Source organism: Triticum urartu, chromosome 4A (genome assembly GCF_056163025.1).
Source record: "Triticum urartu cultivar PI428250 chromosome 4A, HENAU_Tu73, whole genome shotgun sequence".
Classification (NCBI taxonomy): domain Eukaryota; kingdom Viridiplantae; phylum Streptophyta; class Magnoliopsida; order Poales; family Poaceae; genus Triticum; species Triticum urartu.
In genome coordinates, this window is record NC_141876.1 from 59402512 (window position 1) to 59419872 (window position 17361).

A 17361-nucleotide genomic window follows, 5' to 3' on the forward strand; every position below is an offset into this window, starting at 1 on the left:
TTAGGCAAAGTCATGCCAAAGTTTTTCTTGGTTCTAAAATATCGTTTTGCTCTACCCCGCAAGCGACCATGGTCCGCACGATGACTGAAGGCATTGTGAATAGGTTTTTGAGCTCCGCGAAGGCCGAGATGCTTCAAAGGACGAGACGGATATAAGATGTCTGTGTCGAAGGTCCAAGCTGAAGAGCCTTATTGCGGACCTGGATTCCAGGCTGGTGCGGGACCACCTGCTCGTGCGTGGTTTCATGGATGGCTATCGGTGGCAAGGTGATGAAGATGACTATGAAGTCGTCCATGGGGGCCAGGAAAGAAATGAGGAAGGGCAGCAAGACAACCACCGCGGCGAGGGCGGGTGAGAAGACGAAGAATATCTAGGACATGATCACGAGGTGATGTCGGACATGATGATGAGGAAGATCAAGACGAAGGGCATGATCATGAAGATGAAGATGCTGGAGCAGACGATGATGGACCATCGATGGGCTCGGTGCAGGACCCTCGTATTCAAGAGCTGCTTCTCAAGCAGACAGATAATGTAAGAGCTGTCGCCTGAGAGAAAGCCAAGCTGGATCAACTGGAGATAGACGCGGTTACTCCATTGTATGAAGGATGCAGGCCCGAGGATACCCACCTGAAAGTAACGCTCATGGCTCTGGAGATGAAGGTAAAACACAAAATGACCGACGCATGCTTCAACAAGAACATGTCATTCTGGCATGAACGTCTTCCCAAGGGGAACAAGTGCCCGACCAGTTTTGAGGAGGCGAAGAAAATCGTGTGTCCTCCGGATTTACCACACGTGAAATACCATGTGTGCATGAACAATTGCATCATTTATCGGGAAGAGCATGTGGAGTCTACCATATGTCCGGTGTGCGGCGTCACTCGATACAAGAAGAGGAAGAAAGCTCCTCGAAAAGTGGTGTGGTACTTTCCGATCACTCCTCATCTGCAACAGTATTTCGCGGACCCTAAGCTAGCAAAGCTCCTGCATTGGTACGCGGATAGGGAGGAGAAGAAGCAAGAAGATGATGGAAATGATCCGGAGATAAATAAAAAAGACAAGATGCTGAGTCACCCTAAGGATGCGAGCCAGTGGCAAGCGTTGAACTTCGAACACCCAGCATTTGGGGACGATCCAAGGAACATCGTGCTGGGCGCGAGCACTGATGGAGTCAATCCGTTTGGCAGCCAGAGAAGCACACATAACACCTGGCATGTGTTTGTGTGGATGTACAACCTTCCCCCTGGTTGTGCATGAAGAGAAAGTACATTCACATGAAAATGCTAATTGAAGGGCCGAAACAACCAGGGAACAACATCAATCTGTATCTAGGGCTGCTGAAAGAGGAGCTAGACAAGCTGTGGAAAACGCCAGCCAATACATGGGACGCCGCAGAGAAAGAATATTTCCCTATGAGAGCCGCACTACTCACGACGGTGCACGACTACCTCGGTTACGGATATCTCGTGGGGCAGGTGGTCCACGGATTTTCAGGATGTGTCAGGTGCATGCATGACACAACGTATCGCCAGTCAGATAGAGATCCCGGGTCTTCGAAAACCGTGTTCATGGGACATTGAAGGTGGCTTCGCGACGATGACCCATGGAGAAAACGCAAGGATCTGTTCGATGGTGAAACCGAACCCCGAAGACGCCCGCGTACGAGGAGCGGCGAGGAAATAGATGAGCTATTGAAAAATTGGAAAGATTGCCCACTGCCGGGAAAGAAGCAAAAGGCGCCGGAGCCGGGAAAGAAGCGAAAGGCACCAGAGCCACTACTGAAGGTATGGAAAATGAGGTCTGTTTTCGGGGACTTGCCGTACTGGAAGATCCACCATGTGCCTCACAGCCTTGATGTCATGCATATCACGAAGAACGTGTGCGAGAGTTTGCTTGGTACCCTACTCACATGCCAGAGAGGACCAAAGATAGGCCAAAAGCATGGGCAGACTTGAAATCAATGGGCATCAAGGAGGAGCTTCACGCTAATGATGGTGATGATGATGATGATGATGATAATGATGAGGTGAAGCAGGACACGGAAAGTCGTCGCAAAGGCAAAAAGGCCAAGAAGACCGGAAATGACTACCCTCCCGCGTGCTTCACTCTAAGTCAGGAGGAGATCGAGCAGTTTTTGACCTGCCTCGTAGGAGTAAAACTTCCTTACGGTTACGCGGGGAAGATAAGTAGATACCTAGACTCACGGAAGCAGAAGTTCAGCGGGATGAAATCTCACGACTGTCACGTGCTGATGACGCAGATACTTCCAGTTGCAATCCGTGGGATCAGGGACGCGCACGGCCATGAAACGCTAATTGGCCTATGCAACTTTTTCGACGTCTTCTCTCGGAAGTCGGTTGGCGTGAGGCAACTCAGAAGGCTACAGGAAGAGATCGTGGTGATACTATGTGAGCTTGAGATGTAGTTCCCGCCCGCATTCTTCGATGTTATGGTGCATCTGCTGGTCCATATCGTGGAGGATATCATCCAGCTCGGGCCGACGTTTCTGCACAGCATGATGCCGTTCGAATGGATGAATGGTCTCATCAAAGGATACGTTCGCAACATGTCACGTCCAGAGGGAAGCATAGCCAGGGGCTTTCTGACCTAAGAGTGCATCTCCTACTGCACGAATTATCTAGGCATCGAGAACCCCATTGGTCTGCCCATCAACAGGCACCTCGGCAGGCTCGCTGGATGGGATCACCGCGAGGGGTGCCGTGAAATGCATGTCGACTTCGAGGGTCGACTCGCCGACTTTGAAAGGGAAAACTTAGTCGCGCTACAACACATAGACGTGGTCGATCCATGGGTGGTAGAGCACAAAACCTTTATTGAGAAGACGTACAATGACCGAGGCCAACAGAGGACGGACGGAGATATAATCAAAGAGCACAACTCATGTTTCACGTGTTGGTTCAAGGAGAAGCTTCTGTCGTACCCTTTATATGAGGATTCTTCCGCGGAAGAAAAACTCATATTCGCCTTGTCATAGGGCGCCGAGCACAACCTGATGACCTATGAGGCGTACGATATCAACGGCTACACATTCTACACCGAGGACAAGGACATGAAGAGCGATGGTTATCAGAACTCTGGGGTAACGATGGAATCCTATACCGGTAACGACAAGGACAGATACTACGGAAGGATTGAGGAGATCTGGGAGGTGAGCTATGCTGGAGAGAAAGTCCCGATGTTCCGTGTCAGATGGGCCAAGAGCTTCATAAAAGAAGACCATTATTTCACCACCATGGTTATACCCGAAGCCAAATCCAAGACCGCGGGCGCAAACGTCACCGCGAAAATTGAGCCATGGGTACTGGCTTCCCAAGTTTACCAATGCTTCTTCATTACCGACCCGTCAAAGCCTAGTCGTGTTGTCGTGAGGAGAGGCAAAAGGAAGATCATCGGAATGGATGGAGTCGCCAATGAGCAAGACTTCGACAAGTACGGCGACCCGAAGATGGAACATGACAACGACGATGAAGTGCCATACACCACAAGAAGAAGCAGGACCACCCTACCTAAAGGACGTCCGTTCAACAGAAGAACTCCATTTGCGAAAAAGAAGGGGAAGAAGATTGTGAAAAGATAGCTAGCTAAGATCGATTGTATTTAAATCGTAGTCTTCATTTCTCAATTGTATTTCGACATTTTGAAATGATATTTCTTCTGTTCTAGTCCTCATGAATATTGAATTTGTTAATATTTTTTGAACTCATGAATATTTTTAAATTTCACGGGCACTTTTTGAATTCATGAATATTCTTCAAATTTTATGATATTTTTTCATATTCATAAATGTTTTACCAATTCACAAATGAATGCAACTAAAAATCCAAAAAAATATTGATGATATTTTTAAATAACAAATTTGATGATATTTAAAAAAAATCAAATTTGATGATTTTTGATGATATCTTCTGTTCTAGTCCTCATGAAAATAACAAATTTGATAAAAAACAAATTATTAGATGCAACAAAAAATAATGAAAAAAAGTTACTAATGGCGCACCAGAGGAGGGTGCGCCATTGCTATCAGAAAAAAGTTACTAATGGCGCACTAGAGGATGGTGCGCCATTGCTATCAGTGTTTTTATGGCGCACCCCTAGATGGTGCGCCATTACTAACATCCCCCCTCTAGCTGGATACCCCTTCGCCCGATCCCCCTTCCCTCTCCCTCGCCAGATCCCCCTTCCCTCCCTTGCCACACCCGCTCCGACGACCCCCGCGCCCGCTCCACACCTGCTCCGGCTCCCCTGTTGGATAAGGCCGAGACAGGCCCCTGTGCAAACCATAGCACCTCCCCACTTCCCCTCCCCTCGCGCTGCTTCGCCCGACTAGGTCGTCGCCATCACCGCATCGTCCCCGCAACCACCATCGTCCCCGCACCCCACCAAGGAGTCCAGGAGCTCTGCAGTGTTCTTCTACGTCATCTACGACCACCGCGGCCTCACCGTCGATCACGTCACCTCTTCAACCCCGGCCCCACACAAGCTCGCCATCGTCTTCCTCTCGGTGAGCTGCACCGGTTCCCCTCCCCCCTTCGATTTCGTCGCCGTAGACTGTCGCACCACTGCGCCCCAGCTCCTGGTTGCCGCCCCCCGTGGCCGTGCTCCCCTCGGCCCCTGGCCACGCCCTGGCCCCGCCCAAGCGCGCTCACCGCACCGCGACCGTGCCTCCACTATGCTCGGGCCACGCCCAGCCGTATCACATGTACTCTAGATGAGCTGCTGCAAGTTAGTTCCCCTTAGACTACATTCTATATTGCATAGCATAACTCCAGAATTTTTCATTGCACACCTGCGCATATATTTCTGTTGTGATCATAACACTAGAATTTATTTATCTGTGATTCTTATTGGGTTAAAAACTGGGGTGACTCTGGCTGTAAACTGAACTTGGTTCGGTTAAAAACTGCACTGTCAAATCTGGACAGCAAGCTTATATCTGAAAAATGAATTAGCTAGGCTCAGAATTTTGAGTTGGCCCCTTTACATAAGTTTTAGATAAAGTTTCAAGTTTTCTTTGGAGTATTTATTTTTGTTGTTTGGATGTACGGTTTGAGAGCAGCTATCAGTTTAGTTTGCTATCCCGAAATATATGTTCCTGGGTATAGTATTTTGAGGTGGTATTAAAATAAAGTTACAACATGAAAATTTTAGAGGCTGTTCTGTAGATACTTAAAACACATATCACTTGTCAGGTTTCATTCGGTATATTAAATCCTATGAAATTGTCAAAGTGGGATGTACTATGTTGGACAAAATTTTATGTTTGTACTTGGGTGAATGTAACCAGACTTATACTCTCAGATTTTGTCATAGTTGATGGTGTGAGGACTTATAATGTGATAAAGTATATACGTTGTTGCAACACCTCCATATGAAAGTAGAGGCACATTGTGGTGCTAGTTTGCTGGGTTTTGCCTCCGACCATCGTGTCATGATGATTTTGCAGGTACCCCGAGAGGCCCTTGAGTTTGCCGAAATGTCGATTAACTTCCGTTCCGGCAAATTCGGGTACTCCATATGTCCTATTTTCAGCAAAGGTCATGCTGAAATTTTCCATGAATTTTAGCATGACTTTGCTAAAAATAGGACATATGGGGTACTTATGACTAATGCACGGGCCGGGGTATCTTAGTACTTAATTAAGTAGGATCAACTGCCTCTTGTGTTATGCATGGGCCTCAGCGTCGATAAACCCTAAATGATAAAACCTTGGCTTTTAGGGTGCCTCAGTGTTGATAAAAACCTAAATGATGAAAGCTTAGGCTTTTAGGGTGCCTCGGCGTCGACAAACCCTAAATGATAAAAGCTTAGCTTTTAGGATGCCTCGGTGTCGACAAACCCTAAATGATGAGACCATGATCTTGTTCCTTGACAATAACCAACTTTTTGACCAAACTTTTTTCCTATTTAGAGAGAAACATGGCCCACAACGATGAGGCCGGCGGTTCGGGTGGCAAGCAATTCTGGGAGCTGTCCCAGGAGTTGGAGGGAGAACCTCACCGCTATGAGGACGCCGCGGAAGACACCGATCCTGACACCAACCCCTAGTGCCAAGTGATTAGGCCCAACCTAGGGTGCCTCGGCATCGATAAACCCTAAATGATGAAAACTTAGCATTTAGGGTGCCTCGGCGTCGACAAACCCTAAATGATGAAACCTTGGCTTTTAGGGTGCCTCGGCGTCGACAAACCCTAAATGATGAAACCTTGGCTTTTAGGGTGCCTCGGTGTCGATGAGAACCTAAATGATGTACGCTTAGGCTTTTAGGGTGCCTCGGCGTCGACAAACCCTAAATGATAAAAGCTTAGCTTTTAGGATGCCACGGTGTCGACAAACCCTAAATGATGAGACCATGATCTTGTTCCTTGATAATAACCAACTTTTTGACCAATTTTTTTCCTATTTAGAGCGAAACATGGCCCACAACGATGAGGCCGACGGTTCGGGCAAGGCATTCTGGGAGCTGTCCCAGGAGATGGAAGAAGAACCTCACCGCTATGAGGACGCCGCGGAAGACACCGATCCCGACTACACAACCCCTAGTGGCGTCGGGGATGACACCACTGATGGTGCCGCCGAGGATGCCACCACTGATGATGGCGGCGCACGCACAGATGGCAGCCAACCGAAGAGGCAATGGAAGGACCGGCGCCCGAACGTGCTCGGCACCGTCAAGGAGGAATTTACTGAAGTGTCCTCCGAGGGGCATCCAACGGCGCCCAAAGAAATAGTCAAGGGGTACGTGGGACAGCTCGGGTGCATTCTCTGGAGCACCGTCTCGATCAACACTGAGAACCTAAGGCATCGTGACCAAGGGAATTTGCACAACCTCCTCTTCACTAAGCTGCACAAACGATACAAGTTCCCCGGTGACTTCACAAACACACGCCTCTCAGGGAATAAAGTAAATAGTGCCGCCCTCATGAAGATGAGCACGGCCCTGGCTACTTGGAGAGCCTCGGTGAAGAGCATGATTGAAAAAGGTGATAGTTATGAGAAGATCAAGGAGAAAAATCCTTCGATCAGCGAAGATGACTACCGGGAGTTCAAGATCAAGTGCGAGAGCAACGCATCTGCGGAATCAAGTCAGTGGGGGACAGAGATGCTGGACTTGAACTTAGGGGTCCACAAACTCAGTCTCGGCGGTTACAGAGTGGCGGAACCTATATGGGACAAGGAGGATGCGGAGCGTGCCGAGCAAGGCCTACCACCCCTCTTCGAGAAATACCGTGACAAGCAGACCAGGAACTATGTCAGGGCCCGGTACAAGATTGACCCGGTAACCAAGGAGCTTACCACGGATCCGAAGACCAAGGCTCTTGAGCATGTTCTGGTAAGGAATACACCCCCACGTAATTATCTCCATATGGTTGCATTCGAATTAATGAAGCCAAATTTCTAAATGGTTCACGTTCCTTCCGCAGGACACTGAAAGCAGTAGCGCGGGGTCGTCTCAGAGCTCCCCTTTCGACACCCCTTTAAATAGGGCGTTGAACGTAATGAAAAACAAGGATAAGCTCAGTAAGCCGACGTCAGCTGGTCGTGTGGCCGACAACGGCTTGTCCACGAAATGGTCAGAGTACTATACCGCTGGGCGAAAGGAGAGAAAGACCAGCTCGGAAAGCCAGGAACGCGAGGTTCAACAACTAAAGCCACAAGTGGCGCGAATTCCGGAGATCGTGGAAGAGCAAGTGCGAGACCAACTGGGAGCGACAATCACCGCCATTATGCCTACCTTGGTTTCTGGGCTGCAGGCGTGGATTGCAGGCGGCCAACAGGGGCCGTCCCCCCGATTCCCAGTTTCACGGGCAGCAACTCGCGCAACGCGCCGGTGGCACCAGTGGTGTCTCTGGCGGAGGTGGCATTGGTGTCTCCTGCGGCGGCGGCGGCATTGCAGCTTAATACACCCGGGTGTGGGAAGAATACATCGGCCGGCACCTCTGCAGCAAGCGGCCCCTCCGTCACTTGCATGCCCGCCGTTGGCGGTGCCTCGACATTAGCCGAGCTCGATGCCACCACGGTAACTAATTATGCCTCTTGGTAGATGACTTCATCTCCTTGCCTTTAACTGGGCATGCCTGACGCCCTACATGTTTTCGCAGGGCGCCGCCGATGTTCCGTGCACTCTCCTGCACTTCGTGAACAACGAGTTGGTCAATGTCGACAAGGGCACAATCGTTCAATCGGGCAGCCGCGTGTTCCACGGTAATCAGATGCCACCCACCGTTTATAGGGTTCAACTGGTTCGGGTGTTGCCGGGCTTCGACGACATGTTACCTCCGTATCGACCCCATGGGGCCGGTGAAGATGATGTGATGACCCTCAGCGCATGCATAAGTTGGCCCATGCTTTGGCCGAAGAGCCAGATTCATTTGGGGGCGGGGGACACCACCCCACAGACAACACCGCCAGCCGTGCCGGCGCCAAGCCATGGCAAGACCCCCGCAACGCTACCGGACATGCCGGACATGGATATGGCACAAGATCCGGACATGCATATGGCACATGATCTGGACGACAACGGCGGTACATTTACCAATGTCGATAAGTACTTCAACAAACATGGGTACGGTGATGAATTCTTGGGGCCTCCTTCTCAAGAACCCAACACTGCGAAAAGACGATCTAGCTAGTACCGCGGAGAAATGCAGTTGCAACACGCGTCGTCTGGCGTTCAGTTCTCAGGAGACGCCTCCAGCTGCCGCCTTCACCGAGCCTCAAATAGCCGAGGTGCAAAATATTATCAGCCCCAACACGCTCAAGAAGGCTGTCTATGAGCAGAACTCGATCCCATTATAGCAAAAGAAGAAGGGATGGAAAAGAAAGAGTAACAAGGCTGCGAGCCAGCCGGCACCGAGTATGATCCGTGCTCAGGACTGGCCACCTTCACCTAAGGATATCTCGAGGAGGGTGCATGTGGCGGGTAGGCCGATGCTACCGACTAATCTGCTCAATGCTGCAACCGGTGCTATGCGGAGTCTGCATGATAGTGTTCTTTCTTTGGAGAAGCGGCATCTCCGAGAGAATGATGTGGCATACCCGGTTTTCATGGCCAAGGTGCCAGAGGGCAAGGGCTTTGTGGATAGCGCCATCGGGGGTATGATCGTCCTGCGGTTTGATGACATCTTCGCTATGTTTAACCTTCATCCGCTGCACTACACCTTCGTTCAGCTATTTTCGCTGAGTATGGAGATGCGGATCATTAGAGACAAGACCCCGGACATCGTTATAGTCGACCCCTTCTACATGCATGCCAAGATCTTGGGCAGCGCTGGGGACCGGCAAGTCGCGAGTTCATACCTCGAAGGCGTCATTCTGGCAAACCCAGATAAAGATAACTTCCTCATGCCTTACTTTCCCGAGTAAGTCATCCCGTCACCGCCCCGTAACATATGATTTCTTAGATTTCGATAGTTCTTTTTTTATAACATTCCGTGTTTTGTGCAGTGACACACATTGCACACTCATCCTCTTAAGCCCGAAATATTCCATGGCCACGTATTTCGACTCGGACCCGTCAGTCGAAGAAAGACTACACAAATATCAAGAATGTTCTTGATGATGTTCTCCTCGGCTACGCCAGATCTGGAGGCACCTTCGGCAGGCCAATTTGTAGGTACGGCAAGGACGTGTTCGCCCACAAAACGACGTTCCCCTGCGTCAAGTAGCCGCCTGGCGGTCAGAAGGATGCCTACTACGCCCTCCATCACATGCGGGCGATCGTACGGGACCATAATCACCTTCTGCTACCAAATAATCTCAAAGATTGGGCCGCAAGATTGTCGGCAATCCAGGACGCGGACATCAAACAAGAATTCTTTCGCATGCTGTCGGAGTTTGTGGAAATCATCCATCAAGATGTCCTTCATACCTCAGGGCAGTTCTACCTTAGATATCAACCGTCAAACAGTGAGATAGAAACAACGCTACAAATGCAGGCTGACAATGCCCGCGATTTCATGACCATCACGACAGACAGTGGCTTCATCCATGCTCCGGTCCCTGAGTCGAGTCGAAAGTAGTGATGCTATGTGTAGTTCTGAAATATCGATTAGCTCATGTTGTAATTAAACTTTAATGAACTTGTATGTCTCTTTGGTTTGGACAGTCGCTCAACTTATATGTAATCGATGCTATTTATTAGTAGGACCATGAATCGTGCTATTAATGTCTTGCTTTTCTCTTCCGATCCTTTTGTTGCATACTTATATATTACTTACGTATTGTCTGTGAATTGCTACTAACGTTTTGTTTGGCTAGTGCATAGAGATGCCGTCGTATGTTGTGTACAAGGGTAAGGTTCACAGAGTCTACGACGACTGGGAGGAGTGTCGGAGACAGGTTCACCATTTCAGCGGTAACAGTTACAAAGGGTACACCACTAGGGCGGAGGCGGAAGCTAGATACGCGCGCTATCTAGCGGGAGAGAGGAGGGAGCGGAGGAGGAACCGGATGAAGACCAGTTTCATCGCGATGATGCTAATCGTGATGACCGCAGCTCTCTTCTATGTGATGGTAGTTTAGATGATCAGTATCGACTTGTAATGTGAAGACAAACTCGTTACTTGCGGTCTCGAGACTCGTAATGTTCTAACTTTGTTCGGTATTTTGAATTCGGAGACTAGCTAATATGATGAATTGTATTCGGAGACTAATCTTCTATTGTATTCAATAAATCTGCTATTGCTGTGTGGTGCTGTCTATATTCTATGCAGTAATATATTTTGTAACCTGTGCAAATATCAGAAAGGAAAAAAATAATTTCTAATATTCATACTAGTGGCGCACCATACAGCACATTAGTGGCGCACTGCTGTAAAAATACTAGTGGCACTTTGTCTGTTAATGCGCCATTAGTAACCCAGAGCAGAAGGTAAATAAATATGGCCCCCTGGGAGGCATACTAATGGCGCACTGCCTGGTGCGCCACTACTGTCTGATATACTAATGGCGCACCAGGGGTGCGCCATTAGTATTAGTTACCAATGGCGTGATGATAGTGGCGTACCTGTAGTGCGCCATTAATGGCCAAAACAGGTGCGCCACTAACAGGCCTTTTCCTAGTAGTGTCGGGCTAACCTTTCTTGAACTGTGTTGAAGTGCTATCGGTTATGTCTATTATTTTGTCGGCCTGTTAACTTCCACCACTACTAGGAAAAGGGCTATAGATAGGATTGACACTAATGGCGCACCAGGGAAGTAGTGCGCCACTACTATATACTAATGGCGCACCAGTTGGTGATGCGCCATTAGTGTGGAAGACACTAATGGCGCACCAGAAAATAGGTGCGCCACTAGTGATAATTTTTTTTATTTTTACATACATACTAATGGCGCATCCTACCGAAGTGCGCCATTACTAGTTCTAACTAGTAATGGCGCACCAGACATGGAGTGCGCCGGTACTGAATTTTTTTATTCTTTTTTTTTGCAAAACTACTAATGGCGCACCGCCTCACAGTGCGCCATTACTAGTTTAAACTACTAATGGCGCACCCTGTAAAAGTGCGCCATTAGTATATATATATATATATATATTTACTTTTCTGCAAAACTACTAATGGCGCACCACCTGCAGATGCGCCATTAGTAACCAGGGTTACTAATGGCGCATCTGCAGGAGGTGCGCCATTAGTAACCTGGGACCCCAACAAGATATTTTGGACAGCCCCACACCTACCCACTCACTTTCCCCACTTCATTCCCTCCACCTCCTTCTCCAAGATTTCGGCTGCCTCCTCCTCCTCACCTCATTTCCACCATAGATTCATCAAAATTAAGTGGTGAAATTACCTTTTTTTTGATAGGTAAGTAAGGGGAAAGCTATCTTCCTGATGTAGATCTACTTTTTTCTCCCTAGCTCGCTCCAACAATGTGCACATGCACTTTTTGTGGCCTAGCTAGATCTATGTATGTTTGTGGTGTTGCATGTGTTTGTGGTGTTGCATATATGTTTGTGTTTGCAGGTACCAGTATTTGAAATGCGATAGTTGCCAATATTTTGCCGGAATGTTGATTCATTTCCGTTTCGGCGAGAATTTTGGCACTATGCATTCTTTTTGGTCCTATTTTTAGGGAAGGTCATGCCAAAAAATTTCTTGGTTCTAAAATATCGTTTTGCTCTACCCCGCAGGCGACCATGGTCCACACGATGACCAAAGGCATCGTGAATAGGTTTTTGAGCTCCGCGATGGCCGAGATGCTTCAAAAGAACTAGATGGAGATAAGATGTCCGTGTCGAAGATGCAAGCTGAAGAGCCTTATTGCGGACCCGGATTCCGGGCAGGTGCGGGACCACCTGCTCTTGCATGGTTTCATGGATGGCTATCGGTGGCAAGGTGATGAAGATGACTATGAAGTCGTCCATGGGGGCCGGGCAAGAAATGAGGAAGGGAAACAAGACAAGTACCACCGCGGCGAGGGCGGGCGAGAAGATGAAGAATCTCTAGGACATGATCACGACGGTGATGCTGTACACAGTCATCATGTAGAAGATGTCGTACATGATGATGAGGAAGATCAAGACAAAGGGCATGATCATGAAGATGAAGATGCCGGAGCAGACGATGATGGAGGCTGGGTGCAGGACCCTCATATTCAAGAGCTGCTTCTCAAGCAGACGGATAACGCAAGAGCTGCCGCCCGAGAGAAAGCCAAGCTAGATCAACTAGAGATAGACGTGGTTACTCCATTGTATGAAGGATGCAGGCCCGAGGATACCCGCCTGAAAGTAATGCTCATGGCTCTGGAGATGAAGGTAAAACACAAAATGACCGACGCATGCTTCGACGAGAACATGTCATTCTGGCACGAACGTCTTCCCAAGGGGAACAAGTGCCCGACCAGTTTCGAGGAGGCGAAGAAAATCGTGTGTCCTCTGGATTTACCGCACGTGAAATACCATGTGTGCATGAACAATTGCATCATTTATCGGGACGAGCACGCGGAGTCTACCATATGTCCGGTGTGCGGCGTCACTCAATACAAGAAGAGGAAGAAAGCTCCTCGAAAATTGGTGTGGTACTTTCCGATCACTCCTCGTCTGCAGCGGTATTTCGCGGACCCTAAGGTAGCAAAGCTCCTGCATTGGCACGCGGATAGGTAGGAGAAGAAGCGGGAAGATGACGGAAATGATCCGGAGATAAATAAAAAAGACAAGATGCTGAGTCACCCTAAGGATGCGATCCAGTGGCAAGCGTTGAACTTCGAATACCCAGAATTTGGGAAGGATCCAAGGAACATCATGCTGGGCGCGAGCACCGATGGAGTCAATCCGTTTGGCAGCCAGAGAAGCACACATAGCACGTGGCCTGTGTTTGTGTGGATGTACAACCTTCCCCCCTGGTTGTGCATGAAGAGGAGGTACATTCACATGAGTATGCTAACTGAAGGGCCGAAACAACCAGGGAACGACATCAATCTGTATCTGGGGCTGCTGAAAGAGGAGCTAGACACGTTGTGGAAAACGCCAGCCAATACGTGGGACGCCGCAGAGAAAGAATATTTCCTAATGAGAGCCGCACTGCTCACGACGGTGCACGACTATCTCGGTTACGGATATCTCGCGGGGCAGGTAGTCCACAGATTTTCTGGATGCGTAAGGTGCATGGATGACACAACGTATCGCCAGCTAGATAGAGATCCCGGGTCTTCGAAAACCGTGTTCATGGGACATCGAAGGTGGCTTCGCGACGATGACCCGTGGAGGAAACGCAAGGATCTGTTCGATGGTGAAACCGAACCCCGAAAACGCCCGCGTACGAGGAGTGGCGAGGAAATAGACGAGCTGTTGAAAATTTGGAAAGATTGCCCACTGCCGGGAAAGAAGCAAAAGGTGCCAGAGCCAGGAAAGAAGCGAAAGGCGCCAGAGCCGCTGCTGAAGGTATGGAAAACGAGGTCTGTTTTCTGGGACTTGCCATACTGGAAGATCCACCGTGTGCCTCACAGCCTTGATGCCATGCATATCACGAAGAACGTGTGCGAGAGTCTGCTTGGTACCCTGCTCAACATGCCAGAGAGGACCAAAGATGGGCCGAAAGCAAGGGCAGACTTGAAATCAATGGGCATCGGGCAGGAGCTTCACGCTAATGATGATGATGATGATGATGATGATGATGATGATGATGATGATGATGATGATGATGATGATGAGGCGAAGCAGGACACAGAAACTCGTCGCAAAGGCAAAAAGGCCAAGAAGACCGGAAGTGACTACCCTCCCGCGTGCTTCACTCTAAGTCAGGAGGAGATCGAGCAGTTTTTCACCTGCCTCGTAGGAGTAAAACTTCCTTACGGTTACGTGGGGAAGATAAGCAGATACCTAGACCCAGCGAAGCAGAAGTTCAGTGGGATCAAGTCTCATGACTTTCACGTGCTGATGACGTAGATACTTCCAGTTACAATCTGTGGGATCATGGACGCGCACGTCCGTGAAACGCTATTTGGCCTATGCAACTTTTTCGACATCATCTCTCGGAAGTCGATTGGCGTGAGGCAACTCAGAAGGCTACAGGAAGAGATCGTGGTGATACTATGCGAGCTTGAGATGTACTTCCCGCCCGCATTCTTCGACGTTATGGTGCATCTGCTGGTCCATATCGTGGAGGATATCATCCAACTCGGGCCAACGTTCCTGCACAGCATGATGCTGTTTGAAAGGATGAATGGTGTCATCAAAGGATACGTTCGCAACATGTCACGTCCAGAGGGAAGTATAGCCACGGGCTTTCTGACCGAAGAGTGCATCTCCTACTGCATGAATTATCTAGGCATCGAGAACCCCGTTGGTCTGCCCGTCAACAGGCACCTTGGCAGGCTCGCTGGATGGGGTCACCGTGAGGGTCGCCGCGAAATGCATGTCGACTTCGAGGGTCGACTCACCGACTTTGAAAGAGCAAACCTAGTCGCGCTACAACACATAGACGTGGTCGATCCTTGGGTGGTAGAGCACAAAACCTTTATTGAGAAGACGTACAATGACCGAGGCCAACAGAGGACGGACGGAGATATAATCAAAGAGCACAACTCATGTTTCACGCGTTGGTTCAAGCATAAGCTTCTGTCGTACCCTTTACATGAGGATTCTTCCGCGGAAGAACAACTCATATTCGCCTTGTCACAGGGCGCCGAGCACAACCTGATGACCAATGAGGTATACGATATCAACGGCTACACATTCTACACCGAGAACAAGGACATGAAGAGCGATGGTTATCAGAACTCCGGGGTAACGATGGAATCCTACACCGGTAATGACAAGGACAAATACTACGGAAGGATCGAGGAGATCTGGGAGCTGAGCTACGCTGGAGAGAAGGTCCCAATGTTCCGTGTCAGATGGGCCAAGAGCGTCCTAAAAGAAGACCGGTATTTCACCACCATGGTTATACCCGAAGCCAAATCCAAGACCGCGGGCGCAAACATCACCGCGAAAAATGAGCCATGGGTATTGGCTTCCCAAGTGTACCAATGCTTCTTCATTACCGACCCGTCAAAGCCCAGTCGTGTTATCGTGAGGAGAGGCAAAAGGAAGATCATCGGAATGGATGGAGTAGCCAATGAGCAAGACTTCGACAAGTACGGCGACCCGAAGATCGAACATGACGACGACGATGAAGTAGCAGCACACACCACAAGAAGAAGCAGGACCACCCTACCTAAAGGACGTCCGTTCCACAGAAGAACTCCATTTGTGAAAAAGAAGGGCAAGAAGATTGTGAACAGATAGCTAGCTAAGATCGATTGTATTTAAATCGTAGTCTTCATTTCTCGATTGTATTTCATGGGCACTTTTTGATATCATGAATATTTTTAAATTTCACAGGCACTTTTTGAATTCATGAGGACACTCGATCTCGATCCCCCTCCACCGCCGCCGACGAGCACCCGGCCCCCCGCACCCTCCCCCGCTCCACCGCCGCCAACGGGCACCCCCCGCACCCTCCCCCGCTCCACTGCCGCCGCCGATGATATTTTCAAGTAACAAATTTGAATATATTTTTTAAAAAATTATTACTGTTTTTATAAAAAAATATTACTGTTATGATTTAAACAAGTTTGAACATACTTAAACACAAATAAATATCAAACAGCATTTAAAATGCAAAAAAAATATTGCGGAGCCTGGGAATCGAAACCAGGACCTCCTGGTGTGTGTGCTGCTTGCTGACCAGTCAGGCTAGTGGGCGGGTTCTGATGTGGATTGGGTTAGGTGCAATATAACCTGTGCTCGAACTATAATAAAAAAAATTCTAATGGCGCACCGCTGTGGGGTGCGCCATTGCTATCTAAAAAAAGATTTCTAATGGCGCACCACTGCGGGGTCCGCCATTGCTATCTAAAAAAAGATTTCTAATGGCGCACCGCTGCGGGGTGCGCCATTGCTATCTAAAAAAAGATTTCTAATGGCGCACCGAGGTGTGGTGCGCCATTAGTAAGCTTCCCCCTAGCTATCTCCCTCTCCCTCGCCAGATCCCCTTTGACCCTCTCTCCCTCACCACCAGATCCACCCGCGCGCTGCCCCGACCCACGACGCCGCCGCCCCGACCCTCACCGGACTCCACCCCCGCGCCCCCGCGCCCCCACCCCCGCCGCCCCGACCCTCGCCGGACTCCACACCCCCGCCGCCCCCGCGCCCCCACCCCCGCTGGAGCACGTCTTCTTCCTCCGACCGACCCCATCACGCCGTCGCCACCGCCTTCTGTTTCGCCGAGCGGCTTTGCCTCCACCGTCCGTCGCCCGTGCAACCTGGCCGCCGTCCGTCACTACCCGGCCCCTGCGTAGGTGCCCCTCCCCTCTCCCCTTCCCCTTGCTTCACCCCATGCCTGATTGAGCCGACACGCCAAGTACTAGGTTATGTTCTGAATTTTGGGGCGGTAGTGTGTGTAAGCGAGTGAGCAGTGTTATGCATCGGCATCTGATGCTTCCTGGTTAGACTTGGGAGTTTGCATTTGCCAACATTTCTATATAAGCAAAGTTGCCTTCTGTTCTTGTTTGCATTATCTAACGCAATACACAGTCATGGATTGTCTAAGGTGAATATTTTAAGTACAACTTGCTGCAAAACCTGGAGTGCATTGGCATGTTCCTTTCTTTATGCCATTCCTGTAGTCTGTTTGCTAGGCACTTACAAGGGCGCAATTAGTCAACCTTAAAACTCAACTGAATTGTATCGGTTACAGAAAACCAGTCCATGACAGATAGAAGCAATGACATGAGCTACTTCAGTGACCAGTTACACTTCCCTATACTTATCATTGTTTTGGTTTCTGAATATGCATCTGTGTGCCTGACAAGACTCCTCTAGTACACATAGTACTATTTTACTAGCAAGTTTTGGGA

The 17361-nt window shown here is 49.3% G+C and overlaps 1 protein-coding gene across 1 annotated transcript; it reads left to right on the forward strand.

Moving 5' to 3' along the window:
• Positions 1 to 6436: 6436 nt before the first annotated feature.
• Positions 6437 to 8021, forward strand: LOC147974759 (uncharacterized). Its single transcript, XM_087519548.1, has 2 exons — positions 6437 to 7354; positions 7446 to 8021. The coding sequence occupies exons 1-2, from the start codon at positions 6437 to 6439 to the stop codon at positions 8019 to 8021; spliced, it is 1494 nt and encodes a 497-aa protein (XP_087375674.1).
• Positions 8022 to 17361: the final 9340 nt, after the last annotated feature.